The sequence below is a fragment of the Mustela nigripes genome, chromosome 3 (genome assembly GCF_022355385.1).
Source record: "Mustela nigripes isolate SB6536 chromosome 3, MUSNIG.SB6536, whole genome shotgun sequence".
Classification (NCBI taxonomy): Eukaryota; Metazoa; Chordata; class Mammalia; order Carnivora; family Mustelidae; genus Mustela; species Mustela nigripes.
The window spans coordinates 67224168-67244271 of NC_081559.1; the positions used below are offsets into that span (position 1 = coordinate 67224168).

General features: G+C 37.4%; 2 protein-coding genes across 3 annotated transcripts in view; one reads left to right on the forward strand and one right to left on the reverse strand.

The window, feature by feature from the left end:
- HAT1 (histone acetyltransferase 1) overlaps positions 1-11829 on the forward strand; it is a 64781-nt gene extending 52952 nt beyond the window's left edge. For both annotated transcript variants that reach the window (XM_059394162.1, XM_059394163.1), the window contains exons 10-11: positions 1001-1117; positions 10705-11829. In XM_059394162.1, coding sequence (XP_059250145.1) covers positions 1001-1117; positions 10705-10872 — 285 coding nt within the window. In that variant the 3' untranslated portion in view covers positions 10873-11829. The remainder of the gene's footprint in view (positions 1-1000; positions 1118-10704) is intronic.
- SLC25A12 (solute carrier family 25 member 12) overlaps positions 1-20104 on the reverse strand; it is a 207826-nt gene that overhangs the window by 179771 nt on the left and 7951 nt on the right. The gene's annotated exons all lie outside the window — the stretch shown is intronic.

The window sequence follows — 20104 nt, forward strand, 5'->3', positions numbered from 1 at the left end:
CGTCTTTTTTTTTTTTTTTAAAGATTTTATTTATTTATTTGACAGACAGAGATTACAAGTAAGCAGAGAGAGAGGAGGAAGCAGGCTCCCCGCTGAGCAGAGAGCCCGATGTGGGGCTCGATCCCAGGACGCTGGGATCATGACCTGAGCCGAAGGCAGAGGCTTTAACCCACTGAGCCACCCAGGCGCCCCTGCTACCATTTCTATGTAGCTGAAATAACGCTTTTCTTAAAACTCTTGTGCGCTTTGCTCATGTCCCCATTTAAAATCCATCTCCTTGGGGTGCCTGGGTGGCTCAGTCAGTCAGGCGTATGACTCTTGGTTTTAGCTCAGGTCATGATCTTGGAGCCCTGGGATCAAGCCGTACATCCAGCTCTGTACTCAGTATGGAGTCTGCTGGAGATGATCTCCCTCTCCTCCTCCCCCTGCTCACACTCTCTTGCTCTAAAATAAATAAATAAAAATTTTTAATAATAAAATAAAAGTAAAATCTGTCACCTACTAGATAAAAGCCCAACTCTTTAATATCTTATGTAAGGTTCTGTGCTTCTGCTCTGTCCTCACGTTACTTCTACTCACTACTTTTCATTTTGTGCTTCAGCCATGTCAAGCTGCCTCAGTCTTGCATGTGCGTGCTATGTGCACTTGTACACTCACAGTGCCCTCTCCTCTTTCTAGACTGGCATGGTCCCTTCCCTTTAAGATTTAGCTCAGGTTTTCTTTCCTCAGGAATCTTCTTCTAGGATTTCTGCCATTCCCAGGCTGTGCTACCATAATACCCTACACATATTTCCATCATTAAATTAACCATACCTCAGTCATTTGTGTTACCTCTTAGGCTGCTAGCTCCTCAAGGGCAGAGATATCTTTTACTGTTTTTCATCTGGTACCTAGCACAATTTCTGGCCCATAGCAGATACTCAGTGTATCCTGTGTTCTTTTGGGAAAATGTCTCTATTTTGTAATTAAAATGTTCATGTTTTTCTTTTGTTTCATTAAGCAACATGCTAGGCGAGTTTATGAAATTCTTCGACTACTGGTAACTGACATGAGTAATGCTGAACAATACAGAAGCTATAGACTGGACATTAAAAGAAGACTAATTAGTCCATATAAGGTAGGACTTTCCAGAGTCTTAAACATTTATATTCTTGTAACTGTTTAAAAATGGAGAAGAGGGGCACCTGGGTGGCCCGGTTGGTTAAGTTTCTGCCTTTGGCTCAGGTCATCATCTCAGGGTCCTGGGAATGAGCCCTGCATTGGGCTCCCTGCTCAGCGGAGAATCTGCTTCTGCCCCTCCCCAACTCGTGCTGTTTCTATTTCTCTTTCTCAGATACATAAGTAAAATCATTAGAAAATAACAAATAAATAATTAAATAAATAAATAAAAGGGAGAAGTGGGTCACCTGACTGGCTCAGTCTATAGAGCATGTGATTCGATCTTGAGGTTGAGAGTTCAAGCCCCCCATTAGGGGTAGAGTTTACTTTAAAAAATTTTTTTTAAATAAATAAATAATATAATAAAATGGAGAAGAAAGTGTAGCACTTGCCGGTGTATAGGGCAGTCCAAATCCTTTTCCTAAATTAACTTTTACAAACATGAAAATATTCTTCCAGTTAGTTATAAAAAGTCTTACTGTCATAATTTTTGAGCTATAGATCTGTTTTCATTCACTTGAAAAGTAATCCCAAGGATGGTCTACCCATAGTTACTTTTTATTTCATTTGTTTGCCATCTTTTAAAAATCGGAATGCTCAGACTTTTCCTAAATAAATAATCTTGTTAAAAGTCTCAAGTTTGTTCTAAACTTGTTCTAAGTCTCTAGTTTCCTAGTTGTTACATATATTGTGTTTGCCTTTGCTCTCTTCTTCCTAAATAAGGCCTTGGTTGCCATTTTTAACCTCTGTACTTTACCGTCACTGAAACTGCCTCACAATATTATTTACTTTTTTTTTTAACAGTCTTTCTTCTTGCCCTCTACCCCTACCCATTTTCTCATCTCCCATATAGTCTTCTCAGAAACTCCCCTCTTAGATCAGGTTTGTCCTCATCACCCTCTGGCTATTATTAAGGTACAGAGTGCCCATGACAAACTGTGTAAATGAGGATTTGCTATGATAATTGCAGCTGTGCAGTAAGATGATGGGGGAGAATATTTGTTAATTTGTTCAATAAATAATTAATGAGCACCAGACCTGTGGTTGATACATTTATATACACTATACCTGTAGGTTTATGCAGTACAATAGCTGAGAACATAAATGAATGACAAATCTAAAAAGTTTCTGTCTTATGGACTACCTATAACGGGTTATAATACATTATAATGGTCTCTCTCCCCGCAAATTGTTCAAAGTAACATTTTATTCTTTGATATTTATCACTTGAGAAACATTAGAAAATTGGTAAGAATTGTTCTTTCCAAAAGTTTTGAGTTTTGAAGTAATATTAATTTGCCATCTATAAAGTGTCTTTATGTTGAAATTTGGGGCATATAGAACAGTGTAATTAGATGTTATCATGGCAGCATTTCACAGTACAGGCACACCTCAGAGATACGGTGGGTTCAGTTCCAGACCCCTACAATAAAGTGAATATTGCCATAAAGCAAGCTAAATGAGTTTTTTTATTTTCCAGTGCATATTACAGTTACATTTACACTATACTGTATTTTGCTCAGTGTACCATAGCATTGTTTGAAAACTGACATAACTTAATTTAAAAATATTTTATTACTAAAAAATGTTAACTATTATCTGAACTTCGAGTGAGTCATAATGTTTTTGGTGGTGGAGTGTCTCACTTTGATGTTAATGGCTGCTGACTGTGATCAGCGTGGTTGTTGCTAAAGGTTGCGGTTGACTATAACAGTTTCTTAAAGTAAGACAGTAGTGAAGTTTGTCCGATCAATTGACTCTTCCTTTCTCTATAGCATACGATGCTGTTTGATAGCATTTTATCTACAACAGAACTTTCTCAAAATTGGGAGTCTGTATTCACAAACCCTGCTTCTGCCTTATCAACTAAGTTTATATAATATTCCAACTCCTTCACAACATCTTTATCAAGAGTAGTTTCCATCTCAAGAAGTCACTTTCTTTGCTCATGCATAAGTAGCAGCTCCTCATCTGTTCAACATTTATCATGAGATTGCAACAGTTCAGTCACACTTTTAGGCTCCACTTCTAATTCTAGTTCTCTTGCTATTCCACTACATCTGTGGTTGTGCTCGCTTCAGCAGCACATATACCACTACATCTGTGGTTACTTCCTTCATTGAAGTCTTTGAACCCCTCAGAGTCATCCATGAGGGTTGGGATAAACTTCCATATTCCCTTTGTTAAGGTTGATATTTTGTGTCTTCCCATGAATCTCGAGAAGTGGGACACCTGACTGGCTCAGTCTATAGAGCATGTGATTCGATCTTGAGGTTGAGAGTTCAAGCCCCCCATTAGGGGTAGAGTTTACTTTAAAAAATTTTTTTTAAATAAATAAATAATATAATAAAATGGAGAAGAAAGTGTAGCACTTGCCGGTGTATAGGGCAGTCCAAATCCTTTCCAGAAGTTTTCAGTTTACTCTGAATAAGTCTGTCAGAGGGATGACTATCTACAGCAGCTATAGCCTTATGAAATGTACTTCTTAAATTGTAAGACTTGAAAATCAAAATTACTCCTCAATTCATGGGCTACAGAGTGGATATTGTGTTAGCAGGCATGAAAACAACATTAGTTTCGTTGTACATCTCCATCACAGCTTTTGGTTGACCAGGTACATTGTCAGTGAGCAGTAATCTTTTAAAAGAAATACTTTTTTCTGAGCAGTAGGTCTTAACAGTGAACTTAAAATATTCTGTGAATTGTATTGCAAACAGATGCTGTCATCTAGGCTTTGTTGTTCTCTTAGAGCATTGGCAAAGTAAACCCAGCAGAGTCCTTAAGGGCCCTAGGATATTTGGAATGGTCAGCAGTGACTTCAGTTTAGTCACCAGCTGCATTAGGAACTGGTGACTACACTCTAAACAAGGAACTCTGCCTATCCTTTGAAGCTTTGAAGCCAGGCATCTCCTCTCTAGCGATGAAAGTCCTAGATGGCATCTTCTCCAATAGAAGGCTATTTTAGGGTACCTGGCTGGCTCAGTCAGAAGAGCATGTGACTCAGGGTACCTGGGTGGCTCAGTCGGTTAATTGTCTACCTTGGGCTCAGGTCATGCTCTCTGGGTCCTGGGATCTGGCCCCACATTGGCTTCCTGCTCAGCTGGAAGTTTGCTTCTCTTTCTCTCCCCGTCTCTCCCTCTGTCACTCCCCACCACTCTTTCTCTCTCTCAAATAAAATCTTAAAAAAACAAAACAAAAAACATGTGGCTCTTAATCTCAGGGTGGTGGGTTTGGGCCCCACATTGGGTATAGAGATTACTTAAATAAACTTAAAAAAAAAAAAAAAAAAGACAACCGCTGCTATGTCTACACCACAGATCTGTTGTTTAGTGTAGCCACCTTCGGTAATTATCTTAGCTAGATCTCCTGGAGAACTCACAGTTTCTGCATTAACGGTAGCTGCTTCACGTCTTACACTTTTACGTTATAGAGATGACTTCTTGCCTTAAACCTCATGAACCAACCTCTGCTAGCTTCCACCTTTTCTTCTGCAGCCTCTTCATCTCTCTCAGCCTTCAGAGAATTGAAGAGTTAGGTCTTGCTCTGGATTAGGCTTTGGCCTAAGGGAATGTTGTGGCTGGTTTGGTCTTCTATCCGGACCACTAAAACCTTCTCCATATCAGCAATAGGACTGTTGTGCTTTCTTATCATTTGTGCATTCACTGGAGTAGCACTTTCAATTTCCTTCGAGAACTCTGCATTCAGAACTTCGCTTATTTGGCACAAGAGACCTACTACTTTTTGGCTTATCTTAGCTTTCAGTATGCCTTCTCACTAAGCTTAATCATTTCTAGCTTTGATTTAAAGTGTGAGATGTGCAGTTCTTCCTTTCACTTGAACATTTAGAGGCCATTGTAGGGTTAATTTCAATTTTGTTGTGTCTCAGGGAATAGGGAGGCCAGGAGTGGGAGGGTGATGGGGGGACACCTGGTTGGTAGTACAGTCAGAACACACACAACACTAAGTTTATCATCTTCTGTGGCTCAGCTTCCAAAATAATTACAATAGTAACATCAAAGATCACTGATCATAGATCACCATCACAAATATAATAGTAATGAAAAAGTTTGAAATCAGGAATTACCAAAATGAGACACAGAGACATGAAGTGAACAAATACTGCTGGGCAAATGGTGCCAGTAGACTTGGTTGATGCAGGGTTACCACAAACCTTTGATTTGTTTAAAAAAAAAAAAAAAAGCCAGAATTATCTGTGAAGCACAATAAATTGAGGTATGCCTATATTAAAATTTTAGTAAAATAAAATGATTTATTGAATTATGCATCTCAGATCATTATCTGACTTCAAATAATTTGCGCAGATGTAGCCCATGAGAGATAATGAATTCTAAGTGTAAGCAGTCACAAACTCATGCCAAATAGGAATTTCTATAGTTCATAAAAGCAAGTATTTTTTACTCTCAAGGAATGGTAATGATTTGACTTTTTCACTATTAAGTATCCTCACCCTGCAAACAAATTTACCTATCTGAAAGACAACTGCAAATTGGTTATTAAACTCTAGGTTCTTAACACAGCTGAGTATCACCATCCTTGCACTAAAGCTCATACACAGATCACAACTTCTTCAGATGCTTGATTGAACTATATTATACTAATGTACACTTTAAAGTTCAGTTATCCAGTATTCTATCCCACTGAGAAAAACAAGAAAGCTTGAGGGTGCCCCAATTTTGGTTTATAGTCCCAATTCTTGGGGTAGGAAAACTACCACAAACTTTAAGAAAGTCTAGGGAGGAGTTAAATGTCCAGTGGGCATGGGGGAAGTGCTGGGATTTCCTTGTTGAATGGATGCAGATGATTTTCTTCAATTTGTTTTTCCAGTATGATAATTAGGTACTTTCTTGTGTTATACTATTCTCAGCTATAAAATTATATTTAATAATAAAGTAAAATTGCTTAATAATGAGTGTGATTTAAAACTTTTTAAGGTCTTTAAAATTATGCCTAATGGGGAAAGTTTGGAGTATAAAACTTACATGTTTACTTTCATATTTCATGAAAATAAATTATAATTTAGATTGTCACTGTTATTACTAAGGTATGAAATTATTGATTTATTGATAGCAAATTCTGTACTGCCTTTATTTGAGGAATCAAGGTTACCTGTCAGTCTAAACACACTCTCCCACTAAGAAATTATTTGGGTAGCTATTAGAAGTACTTGTACCTTGCTTTAAAAGTTTTTAAACACTGCTAATTCATTTGTATCATTGCCAAAAGATAACCTGTATCGACCAGAATCATTTTTTTAAAGCACAGAAAGAAACTCCATCTCTAGTACAGAAATCATTTTCAGATATTCAAAAAAAGATAAATTTGAACCATTTGGCTAAAAGAAAATTGGTGTAGCTGCTTGGTTTTAGCATTAAAGCTTTTATATTGTTTCATGGGAATATTTAAATTATTAGTTGGTTTACAAATATAAAATACAGAATCATTGTTAATATCACTGCATTTGGAATCTGGAAACTCAGTTTTCAGGTCTGGTTCTTTTAGAAATTGTCTGTTGACAACTTATTACCACCTGTGTATTAGGCTTCCCTTCCATAAAATGGAAATGCCTCTATAGTTAGGAACTGAACAGAAAGAAATAAAATACAGTGGTGCATGTTTTAAAAGATGTCTTTTGACAAATCTTTGGAATTAATATGCCTCCATTGTTATTTTAAAATTTGTACAAAAGAACCTTATCTCTGTACTTCACAAAACTGACTAACTAGTTCAACCCAAGGCAATTAAGGAGCCCTTAGAGGTGGTAGCATTTTTGAGATCAAATTTGTAAGTCCTTCGGGAACATGTGAAAGCTAAGAAAAAAGAAAGGATTATTTTCTGGAAAAATTCATATCCAAGCCAAATGTTAACACAAATAAGTTTAAAATAGTGCCATCTTTGTCCTCGTTAATTAAAAATTATGAACTGCTCTAATCTGTGAAAGATTAAGTTTTTGTTTTTGGTGGGGAAAAAATTATTCTAAAGCTTATAGAATATCCGAGTCTTAAGGGTTTCTGCCTTTCATTGTTTCATTTGTTCTCCCAAGGTATTATCACTTTGTTGAATACGGGTGGGATCCTCAAATCAGTTTGGGATTTTTAAAGTGTTTTTTTACGCACTGTTTTAAAGATAATTTGTAATATATTGTACATATAGACAATGGAATATATATAATTTAAGGAACATTAAAGGCCAATAAAGCAAATAACCTCAAAATAGTTATGTTTAAGGGGTGCCTGGGTGGCTCAGTGGGTTAAAGCCTCTGCCTTCGGCTCAGGTCATGATCCCAGTGTCCTGGGATCGAGCCCCGCGTCGGGCTCTCTGCTCGGCAGCGAGCCTGCTTCCTCCTCTCTCTGCCTGCCTCTCTGCCTACTTGTAATCTCTGTCTGTCAAATAAATAAATAAAATCTTTAAAAAAAATAGTTGTGTTTAAAATTGAATCATACCTTACATGTTCACAAGGAGCTTAAATATATAGTTTTATATTTTTTTCATAAAGCTACTTATAAGTATTTTTATTCCTGAGTGTTTTATTTTATTATCACTTTTTAAAAGATTTTATTTATTTGAGAGAGAGAGAGAGAGAGAGAGCGCATGGACACACTGAGCATGAGTCCAGGGGAGGAGAGGAGGGAGAGGCAGAGGGAAAAGCAGACTCCCTACTGATCAGGAAGACTAACAACAGGCTGCATCCTGGACTCTTGAGATCATGACCTGAGCAGAAGTCAGATGCTTAAGCAGCTGAGCCACCCCGGCACTGCTAATTCATAAATTTTCTGTCATGCCAATAAAAATTACAGTGGTGATTAATTCTGATTCCCAATGAAGTAATTGAAGGGTGGGGGGTGATAAATTGGGGATGTAAGCTCTCAGATTTAAGAAGAGCATAATAATTTTAAACAGTATGTTACTGGCACAGGATTCATTTTATAGGTTATTTGCAACAAAATTTGATAGTCTAGAAATATTTAAGAATTTAGTATGATGGTTCTATTATATATAAGAATTTAATAATTGGCAGTATCTTCAAGCAGTGGGGTTAGATTATCTAATAAATGTTATAACTGGTTAGCAATTTAGAAAAATAGCTTCTATTCCTATCAGACGCCACAGTAATTTGCTGATGAATTACCCTTTACTTCCTGAACTGCTTAAGTTAAATGTTCTTATATAGTGCAGTTATGCCTATTGGCAGAAAAATTAACTTTTACAGCTGAAACAAAGCATTCATCATTCATATGATTATGAGTAAGGAATATACTGTCCTGGTGGGTCTTAGGAACAGTAAATTTGAACTTTCTTTTTTTTCCCCCAAGATTTTATTTATTTATTTGAGAGAGAGAGAGAGAGCATGAGACGGCGGGGGGGGGGGGGGAGGTCAGAGGGAGAAGTTGACTCCCTGCCAAGCAGGGAGCCTGATGCAGGGCTGGATCCCTGGACTTCAGGATGATGACCAGAGCCGAAGGCTCAGTTGCTTAACCAACTGAGCCACCCAGGCTTCCCTAAATTTGAACTTTCATCAGTTCTCTGGAACTGATATTCATAGGGTGATCAGTAACATTAACATCACTTAGGAGCTTGTTAGAAATGCAGAATCTTGAGGGCACCTGGGTGGCTCAGTGAGTTGAGGGTCTGCCTTAGGTCCTGATCTCAGGTCCTGGGATGGAGGCTTGCCCTCCTTCCCCACCCACTCAGGCTTCCTGCTCAGTGGGGAAGCTACTTCTCCCTCTCCTCCCTGTCTCTCCCCCTGCTTTTTCTCTCTCTCTAGCAAATGAATAAAATCTTTTTTTTTTTTTTTTTAATGCAGATTCTTGTCCCCTACACTTACTGAGTCAGAATCTGCATTTATTAATGTCCCTGGTGATTTGTATACACATTGAAGTTTGAGAAGTACTGCCTTAGAAGGGTGTTTTATATAATGAAGCTAACTTTTTAAAATTTCTGGTTATAGTAATAGCAACCTTGTTTACTACTGGCTCCACCAATTTAAACTAGGATCAATCTAATTTTTTTGTAGTGTTAGGAAGGCTTATCTCCAAACATTGTTGCCACCTTGTTTTACATATGGTTTAGGGGCACCTGGCTGGGTCAGTTGGTAGAGGATGCAACTCTTGATCTCAGAATCATGAATTCAAGCCCCATGATGGGTGTAGAGCTTACTTAAAAATCAATCAATTAATTAATTAATTTTTTAAATGTGTGGTTATTAATTTAGCTTAATTTTGGACTTTTTAAGTAGTAATCATGACACATTTGCCTAGTATTCCAGAATTATTAGGGTTCTTTTTAAGGGGACTTTATTAGTTTTTTGGATGTATTTAGGGCTTGGTTTTTTTTAATTGTTTTTTTGAAAGTGAATTAGATATAGGAACTAAACAATACAGATTTCCAACCAGATTGTTAGGATTTGCATCCTGGCCACTCATCTTTGTGTCAAGTTACTGAACTCCCATATCCTATTTTTTCTTTATCAACTGTAGAAAATTAGACTACCAATCTTATGGAGTTGTTAGGATTACATGAGTTATTATGTGATTTCTGATCTTTATGTAAAGTTAACTCTTCATTATATGTTCTAGTTAAAGAAGATATATTAATCTAGAACAGTTTAAGCAAAATGTATGAAAGTTGCATATATTGCAGTGTTTCCTTACTGTATTACAGTGTAGCCACCTCTCCAGGAATCTTGGAGTCATTCTTCATTCCCCTTATCACCCAGTATTTCCTTTCCCTTCCATTTGTGCTCCTACTGACTTGGTCTGTAGAGGCTTTCATCGTCTCACTTGAATTTTTGCAGTAGCTGCTAACTTGGTCCTCCAGTGCCATCCCCAGCATTACTAACAGTGTTGTTCTGACACAGTGTCCTACCTGAAAGCTGTTACTGGTTCTCTTCTGGCCCAGCTTGGTGGGTTCCTTCTCAGTAAAATGTGGGTAGGGCGGGTTAATAATATAATGTATTTCTGGATAATAGAAATTCAGTAAGTGGTAGTTAATACTATCTTTTTAAAGTGTGACAGTTTTGGGTTATCTTTCTGAAACTCATCAAACGTTTATGTTAAAATTAATATGTGGCCCATAAATATATCACTGGGTAGGGAAACTTAGAGATGAACTTAGTGTCAGGAAAAAGGCAGTTTGGAATTAAAATTAATGCAATGAATTAATGATTGAATACCAAAATGTAGAATAATAGCACTTAATCTCAGTTGTCTTTCTTCAGTTAATATATTTATTTATTAAAGAAATTTGTGAGTCTGTACACAGTTTTTTATTATGCTTTGTAGAGGGGACATGTGTATTTACCATTAGTTGACATGAAATTCCAAGTCTTCTTGTTAATTCCATTTAGAGTTGACATAAACATAAACATAACATAAACATTATGTTTAGACTTCTTTAAGGAAAAAACTGGGACAAATTTGGGCATATTCCTACTAATCTTATTTCTAACAGTAGAGACTTAAAATTCAAAGAATATAAAGAAATTTATCTTCTTTCTTAGTCTAACCAATAATTATATTTGTTGCTTAGAAAAAGCAGAGAGATCTTGCTAAAATGAGAAAATGTCTCAGACCAGAAGAACTGACAAACCAGATGAACCAAATAGAAATAAGCATGCAACATGAACAGCTGGAAGAAAGCTTTCAGGAACTTGTGGAAGATTATCGACGTGTTCTTGAACGCCTCGCTCAAGAGTAGAGCTTATTTGGCTCTGTACAGGAAGTTTGGAAATTTCTGTACATTGTGTTATGGAAAATCTGATGATGACCTTAATTTTAAAATCTTGTAACATTTACTTACATTAAAAGTTATCTATCTTATCTTTAGTTGAATATTTTCTTTTGGAGAGATTGTATATTTTAAAATACTGTTTAGAGTCTATGAGCATATATTACATTTTTAAAAATATATAGCTTCTGAAATATCACTGCAATCACTTCCCTTCTTAACAGTATAATAAATGCTTAGTTGTGATATGCTAATGTGTGATGATATGATTCTTAAATACTTATGATAAACTTTCTGGTCTTGTTAAAAAAACTTCAGGTTTTCACATCGTATAATACCCTCTACATGGGTTAATACCCATTCACGTCACAAATGGCTTTTAGGCTTTCATTATCATTCCTCCCATTTTTTGCTTTTAAGATTTTACACCTGGCACCTTTAAACACATTTCTTTAAGGTTTTCCCTAGTAATCTTGTTTTTCCTGTGTGATTTCTCCAAATAAATATTCTTAGTATAGATTTGTTTTATTTTAAATAAATTCCTCTATCAATTGTTTGTTGGGGGTAGGATGGGTAGCAAGAGAGAAAGGAAACTAGATATAGCCTAAAGCCAAAATGTTTGACATCACATATTAATTGAGGATAATTTAGAAGTTAGCATAAATGTATAAATAAAATTTTGAAAAAGAAGTTAGCCTAAAGGTTTTATAAATAATGTAAAATAATAAATCAGTTTATAAAAAATCAATTTATACACCATTATTGAAATATATCTTGTGTAAAACGAGGTGTATATGTGTTGTGATTTGTTACAAGGTTCTGAAGATGTTGAAGTCCAACAGGAAAACAACCCAAAGTAATGATAAATTGTTTACTATAATCTTACTTTATTTTTATTAGAGTATAAATAAATTGCTTGATATGGAACCATTATAAGTCAAAGCCTCATGTTTATAATGTGTGCCAGTAAGTGAGGTATTGTATAACATAAAAAATGGGATATAAGTTGAACTTGACTTTTATTATTTTTTTTTTTTTTTAAAGATTTTATTTATTTATTTGACAGAGAGAGATCACAAGTAGGCAGAGAGGCAGGCAGAGAGAGAGAGGAGGAAGCAGGCTTCCTGCTGAGCAGAGAGCCCGATGCGGGACTTGATCCCAGGACCCCGAGATCATGACCTGAGCCGAAGGCAGTGGCTTAACCCACTGAGCCACCCAGGCGCCCTATTATTTTTTATTTTAAAAGATTTTATTTATTTGTCAGTGAGAGCACAAGCAGGGGGAGCGGCAGGCAGAAGAAGAAGCAGGCTCCCTGCTGGTGGCTCAGTTGGTTAAGCTTTCCACTCAGGGCATAAATGTTACTTTTAAAATCTGATTTGTTCAGTGCTTATGGCAAAATCCCAACTTGGATAAGCACTGTCCTGTCCTGAGATCAGCTTTCCATCAGTAAAATCTGTCAGACATAGGAGAAGCAAAGTAACTCATCCCCTTTGGACGCAAAATAGCCGTGGCCAGTGGCACACCAATAGCACTAAGCCCAGCCCCCTTCCAGGGTGTTGGAAAAGTTTTAGTCTCCCCTCAAAAGCTTCTATATATAGATGAAACTTGGATTTCTGAAAATGTATATGTAAATTATTTGTTCAGATAGAATTTGTTCAGTTAAAATCCTTTCTGAAAATACATGAAAGCAATTTGCTTTCCATCTAAGTTAGCTAAATTAAAAATTTTTTATTAAAAACTCACATTTGATACCTCAAGATGAGCTCCAAGGAGGGGGGGGGACAGTACAGTCTAAAATTATCTTTCAACATATTTTTTTTTTAAGATTTTATTTACTTATTTGACACAGAGAGAGATCACAAGTAGGCAGAGAGAGGGAGGAAGCAGGCTCCCTCCTGAGCAAAGAACCCAATGCGGGACTTGATCCCAGGACCCTGAGATCATGACCTGAGCTGAAGACAGAGGCTTAACCCAATGAGCCACCCAGGCGCCCCTCAACATATTTTTTATGTAGAAACCAGAAAAGGCCAGTGGAATACCAATTACTGTACTTTCTTTTAAAGCAACGTTCTGTGATCCATTTTTGAATAAAAATCTGGTTTAACATTAATCTTTGGGACTTGAAAGGCTGTATGTACCTTCATTTGGATTTAGAAGGATGAAAATGTGATAGATCCATATCTTGTGTGGTGTAATTAAATATCAGAATGGGTGTGTAGGACCATGTATGAATTCAACACAGCCACCTTCTAGGTCCTGGGGTCACTTTCCACCCTCGAGTAGTAGCCTTCACCTATTTTATCATCCACATACCCATCTGTATTTATTTGTGGCCTTTACTTTTTTCACTGACTTCCCCTGCCAATCACCCTTAATTTTTTCCGTGTCCTCCAAATTGCATTTTCTCTGCATGTAAGAACATGGTTGCTTTCTGAGCATCAGTTTTTCATCTGTAAAATGAGGTTTTACTAGAATTATCTCTAGGCTTCCTCACTGTTCTAAGATACATGTTTATGCTTTTCATCTTTTCTCATTCTAAATGCTTTAGTTACTAAAATGTGAGTGTACATGTGGTATATATCTAAAAGCATTTTTGTAAGTCATTCAAATTTCATAGTTTATATGTGAGTTAGCGTGAGAGGAAAAAACCAAAACACTGTATGTCCCTGATTGTCTCCAAATTGCCAGGGCCCCAGCTTGCTGCATCAGAACCTTATCCCGAAAATTTATCTCATCCACTGCCATCCTTGCTTACTAGAGGAAAGTGGACAGCAAAGCCCCCAACACTGTATAAGAGAATGATTAGAATCATAGACCTTAGAGGTCAAATGATTTAATTCCTTAAACTCAATCTTAAGTTCTTTTTATTTGAATTTAAAAGTCTGTTTAATAGTATTAAATATTGATTAAATAACAAAGTATCCATAATTCTTCCTTTAGAAAGAAAAAAAAGATTTATTTATTAGAGAGAATACAAGCTTGGGAGGAGCAAAGGGAGTAAAAATCTTCAAGCAGATTCCCTGCCTGATGCAGAACTCAATACCAGAATCCTAAGATCATGACCTGAGCTGAAACCAAGAATCAGGACACTTAACCAATTGAACCACCCAGTTGCTCCCATAATTCTTCCTTCTGAATGAAATTATTTTACATTCGTATATTATGTCTATTTACATTAAACATACCAGTGGATTTAATGTGTTTAAAATGTTCTTCTAACAGATGAACAATATTTCATATTGATATGCCCCTAATAAACTATTTACTTAGATTTTTTATTATAACATTCAAATGAATTAATGTCTTTGTGTGTGTATATATATATATAATCTTTTCATCTGTTAGATCATTTCCTTAAGATAAATTCCTGGGAAATGCAGTTACTGAGTCAAAGGGCAAGAATATCTCTATGACTCAGTTACTCAAGCCATATTTTCCAGAATAGCTTATAAATCACTAACATATGAATGTGTATACTAGTTTTAACAGAATTTCAGTGGCATAGGATATTGATTTTGTTGTTTCAATAGTGTAGAATCTCAAATCTATATTTCTTTTGCTTAATGGGAAGACAATATTCTTGGTTTTTTGTTTTTATTTTTGTTTTTTAAAGATTTTATTTATTTTTTTGACAGAGACACAGTGAGAGAGGGAACAGAAGCAGGGGGAGTGGGAGAGGGAGATGCAGGCTTCCCACTGAGCAGGGAGCCTAATGCAGGGCTCAATCCCAGGACCCCGGATCATGACCTGAGCTGAAGGCAGATGCTTAACGACTGAGACACCCAGGCGCCCCTATTCTTCTGTTTTTTAAATGAAATTTTTCCTAATATGAATTATCCATTTGATTCTTTAAAAATTTATATTTTGGGATCTACACTCTCACTTTATAGATGGACAATACATCGAGAGTTTCACTTGCATAAGGTCACATATAAATTTATTGCAAAGTCAGGACTATGCCCTGGGCTTCTGAGTTCTCCATCTTCTTTTCTTTTTTTTTTTTTTTTTTAAGATTTTATTTATTTATTTATTTGACAGAGAGAGATCACAAGTAGATGGAGAGGCAGGCAGGGAGAGAGAGAGAGGGAAGCAGGCTCCCCGCTGAGCAGAGAGCCCGATGCGGGACTCGATCCCAGGACCCTGAGACCACGACCTGAGCCGAAGGCAGCGGCTTAACCCACTGAGCCACCCAGGCGCCCTCCATCTTATTTTCTATCAAGTAGGCTAACCAAGTCTTAAGCATGCCCACTAAGCTCTTTGTAAGAGGGCCTTTTTTTCACTGGCATCTGGAAGACACCTCACTTGCATGACATTCACCCTAGGCACCAGACAAATACCTTAAGTGCCCTCTTGTTTTTATAACCATAGAGGAGCAGGTATTAGGAAAAGGATGTTTGGTTATAATGACTAAAAGTAATGGTGCCTCATTTGAAGTACACCTTGAAGTTCTTCATTTCCTCTCAACATTTTCAAGCTTTCAACATCTATAATTTTTCTGTTTCCATATTCTTTCATATCTTTATTATAATACATATTTCATTCTCCCTTGTATTATGTGTTACAGTGGGGTTATACTGTGCATTTACTCATTGATTTGGGTAGAGCTGTCATATATATAACAAGTAGTATGCACGTAGTACAAAATTGCAAAAGGGCATACAATAAAAAGTTCCCCACCCTAGTCCTCCAGAAACAGTCCCCTGTTCCTAATAATTTGTATATATATAGATGCATAAATGAGCACATATGTTTATATCTTTTATTTTACATATGGTAACCTACATATATTGTTAGCTCTAAGTTGCTTTAAAAAAAAAAAAAAAAGATTTATTTATGGTAGGAGGGAACACGTGAGCAGAGGTAGAAACAGAAGGAGAGGGAGAGAAAAGCAGATTCTCCACTGAGCACAAAGCCAGATATGGGGCTCGATCTCACAACACTGAGACTGAGCCAAAATCAAGAGCTAGAGACCTAACCAACTGAGTCACCCAGGCACCCCTGTAAACTTGCCTTTTAAGCGATATATCTTGGACACCTCGGTGGCTCAGTCAGTTAAGCAACCAGCTCTTGATTGCCACTCAGGTCATGATCTCGGAGTCCTGGAATAGAGCCCCATCTCAGGCTCCAGGCTTAGTGCGGAGTGTGCTGGAGATTCTTTCCCTCTGACCCCCTCCCTACTTGCATGCTCTCTTTCTAATAAATATTTTTGAAAAATAAAAAACTTGATATATCTTGGACATCATTAACGCTGTCTTGTTTAATGGCTGCACAGTATTCCATTGTATGGATATATAATAAGTCACTTTACCGGTCCCCTATTATTTAAGTGGTTCCCAGTATTTTCCATTACAAACAGTACTGCAATGCCTATTCCTATACAGATGCAAGTACACCTACACACTGAAGCCCTAGAAATCACATCTTTATTCTGATCTCATCCTTCTAGTGACTACACTACATTTACAACAGTCAAATGAACATGAACGAAGGTTACAGAAGCTTGAACTGTACCCATGTGGAATAAAGTATGCATACTGGACTAATCCCACCACCTCATCCACAGCTAGAAATATTAATTATCTTTAAGTCACATGATTTGAATGCTTAGGCATATATACCTTTTTGTTTATTCCTCTAGTCTTGCTTAGCTCTTTTCGAACCTTATCATCCAAAAGAATTGCTGTACAGCAGGGTTTCTCAGTGCCAGCACTATTGACGTTTCGGCCAGATCATTCTTTGTTGTGTGGGGCTGGCCCATGTACTGTGAGGGACTAGATGCCATTAGCACTACCCTCGTCTCCAGATTTGACAACCAAATGTGTTTAGACATTGTCACATGTCCTCTGGGGGACAAAAATCACCCTTGGTTGAGGGTGCTACTTAGGATTGAATATTCATCCATGTTAGGCACTATTTTTTATTATGCCACACAGACACTGTAAAAAGTTCAAGATGAGTCAGAGTACTTGATGAGAAGCTACTTCCACCTGGCTTCCACCCAGTCACCCAGTTCACTTCTCCAGAGACAGTTACTTTTACCAGTCTCTCTCATGTCCCTCAGAGTTAATGATCAGTCTGCAAAAAAAGTAATTTTTTATCTTATCACAAATACTGCTATACCATATGCAGTACTCGGAATGTTTTCCAGTTAAATTTAACTCATTTTTTTAGTACATATTAGAAAAATTCAACTTTAAACACCTTGATTCTAAACAGCTGTTTGGTATTTCATAATACAATTTCAGTGTGTTTAATCCATTCCTATATTAACAGACATTTGGGTTGTTTCCCATCTTCCACTCTTATAAGCAGAGCCGTGGTGAATATTCTTGTGTGTACTCCCATTTTGTACATGTGGGAGTATGTATGCACGATGGGGATGGAATCACTGAGTGAAAGGGTGTGGACATTTTACATTTCGGTAGATTGAATACACATTTGACATAATAAAGAAATTTGAATATGGGTTCTATATTAGATGATATGGGATTTTGCATTGTTGTGATAATGATATTGTGATTGTGTAGGAAATTGTCTTTATTCCTAGGGGTTACATGCTGAAGTATTTAGGAACAGAGTCATAGTGTCTGCAACTCACATGCAAATGGTCCAGAAAAAAAGTATGTACAGGGGTGGGTGATACGTATCCTTACATACCCACATGCTTACATAGACAAATGTATGTACAGAAACAGAAACAAAAATCAAATGTGCCCCAAATTTTAAAATTATTGAATCTAGGGCACCTCGGTAGCTCAGTTGGTTAAGCGACTGCCTTGGGCTCAGGTCATGATCCCGGGATCCTGGGATCGAGTCCTGCACCAAGTTCCCTGCTCTGCAGGGAGCTTGCTTCTCCCTCTCCCTTTGCCTGCCACTCCTGTTGCTTGTGCTCTCTCTCTCACATTCTGTCAAATAAATAAATAAAAAGGAAAGTCACTTTAAAAATAAATAAATTATTGAATCTAGGTGGAAGATATATACAGGTGTTCACTATATATATGATTCTTCAACCTTTCTGTATTAGGTTTGCAAAATAAAAATTGGGAAAGAAAAGTTGTTGCATGCATGAAACAAAAACATACTGTGAAAAAGAAACACTGAATAAAAAAGAGCTCTTGAAAATTTAAAATAAATATTCTAATTCAAGAAGCAGAAATGTGGGTCATAAAGTTGAAGAAATTTCCTAGGACATTGAAAAGAGAAAAAATGAGAGAAAAGATAAATCAATGTGGGAATTCTGATAGCTAGTTCATTTTAATTTCAGAGAGGAAAAGAAAACCAGAACATCATCAAAAAAGGGAGGACAATTCCTGAGTTGAGGAAATGAATCTTCAAATTAGAAGCACAGTGAAGGTTGAACAAGGTTAAACCACCATCACTAACATTTATTGACACTTATTATCTGTGAAACACTTGAATGGGTCCTGTCAGTTCTCACAACAACCCTCAGAGGCACATGGTATTCTCCTCAGGTGAGGCCTGGGGAGATTATTTCATCCAATATCACAGGAAGTGACAGAGTTAGGATATTAGTACAGGCAGTCTAATTCCCTTGGGTTCTTAACCACTACACCACTTACCTACATTTTGACTAAATTATTAAATTCCGAAACACAGAGCATAAAATAAAGAACCCAAATGCTTTCTGAGGGCAAGACAGGTCACCTAGGGAAGGGGGGGTATTTAAATAGCATTAGACTGGGGCGCCTGGGTGGCTCAGTGGGTTAAGCCGCTGCCTTCGGCTCAGGTCATGATCTCAGAGTCCTGGGATCGAGTCCTGCATCGGGCTCCCTGCTCAGCAGGGGGCCTGCTTCCTCCTCTCTCTCTGCCTGCCTCTCTGCCTGCTTGTGATCTCTGTCAAATAAATAAATAAAAATCTTTTAATAAATAAATAAATAAATAGCATTAGACTTCACATCAAGCATACTCCATGCTGGGGCGCCTGGGTAGCTCAGTGGGTTAAAGCCTCTGCCTTCAGCTCAGGTCATGATCCCAGGGTGCTGGGATCAAGCCCCGCATCGGGCTCTCTGCTCAGCAGGGAGCCTTTCTCTCTTTCTGCCTGCCTCTGACTACTTGTGATCTCTGTCAAATAAATAAATAAATGAAACCTTAAAAAAAAAAAAAAAAAAAGCATACTCCATGCTAAAAGACAATGGAACTGAGGCGCCTGGGTGGCTCAGTGGGTTAAAGCCTCGTCTTCGGCTCAGGTCATGATCCCAGGGTCCTGGGATCGAGCCCCACATCGGGCTCTCTGCTTAGCAGGGAGTCTGCTTCTCCCTCTCTCTCTCTGCCTGCCTCTCTGCCTACTTGTGATCTCTCTCTATCTCTGTCAAATAAATAAATAAAATCTTAAAAAAAAAAAAAAAGACAATGGAACAATGTCTTCAAAGTATAGAATCCTATACCCAAACTATCAATCAAATGTGAGAGTAAAATAAAGATGGTTTTGGGAATCTAAGAAACTAGAGAACTTACATCACACACTTTCTGATGAAGTTACTTGTAGATCTCATGAAGGTGAATCAAAGAGCATGTTAAGATGTGGAGTATGTGTGGGTGCCTGGGTGGCTCAGTGGGTTAAGCCACTGCCTTTGGCTCAGGTCATGATCTCAGGGTCCTGGGATCGAGGCCCGCATCGGGCTCTCTGTTCGACGGAGAGCCTGCTTCCTCCTCTCTCTCTTTCTGCCTGCCTCTCTGTCTACTTGTGATCTCTCTCTGTCAAATAAATAAATAAATAAATAATCTTTAAAAAAGAAAAAAAAAAGATGTGGAGTATGTGAGATGATAAAACTAATCTGATTTCAATAAAAAGAAATCTGAGGATGGCAACTGAGTAATAGCTCTGAAAGTAATTGGTCGAAATTATAATAGGAGACTATGAACTCAAGGGAAAAAATAAATAAATAAATACGAATGGGACACCTGGGTGGCTCAGTTGGTTAAGCAGCTGCCTTTGGCTCAGGTCATGATCCCAGCGTCCTGGGATCGAGTCCCACATCGGGCTCCTTGCTCCGCAGGGAGCCTGCTTCTCCCTCTGACTCTGCCTTCCACTCTGTCTGCCTGTGCTCGCTCTCACTCTCTCTCTCTCACAAATAAATAAATAAAATCTTTAAAATAAATAAATATGTATATATGTATGTGTATGTATATGTATGTATATATATATATATATATATATATATATATATATATGAATGTCAGA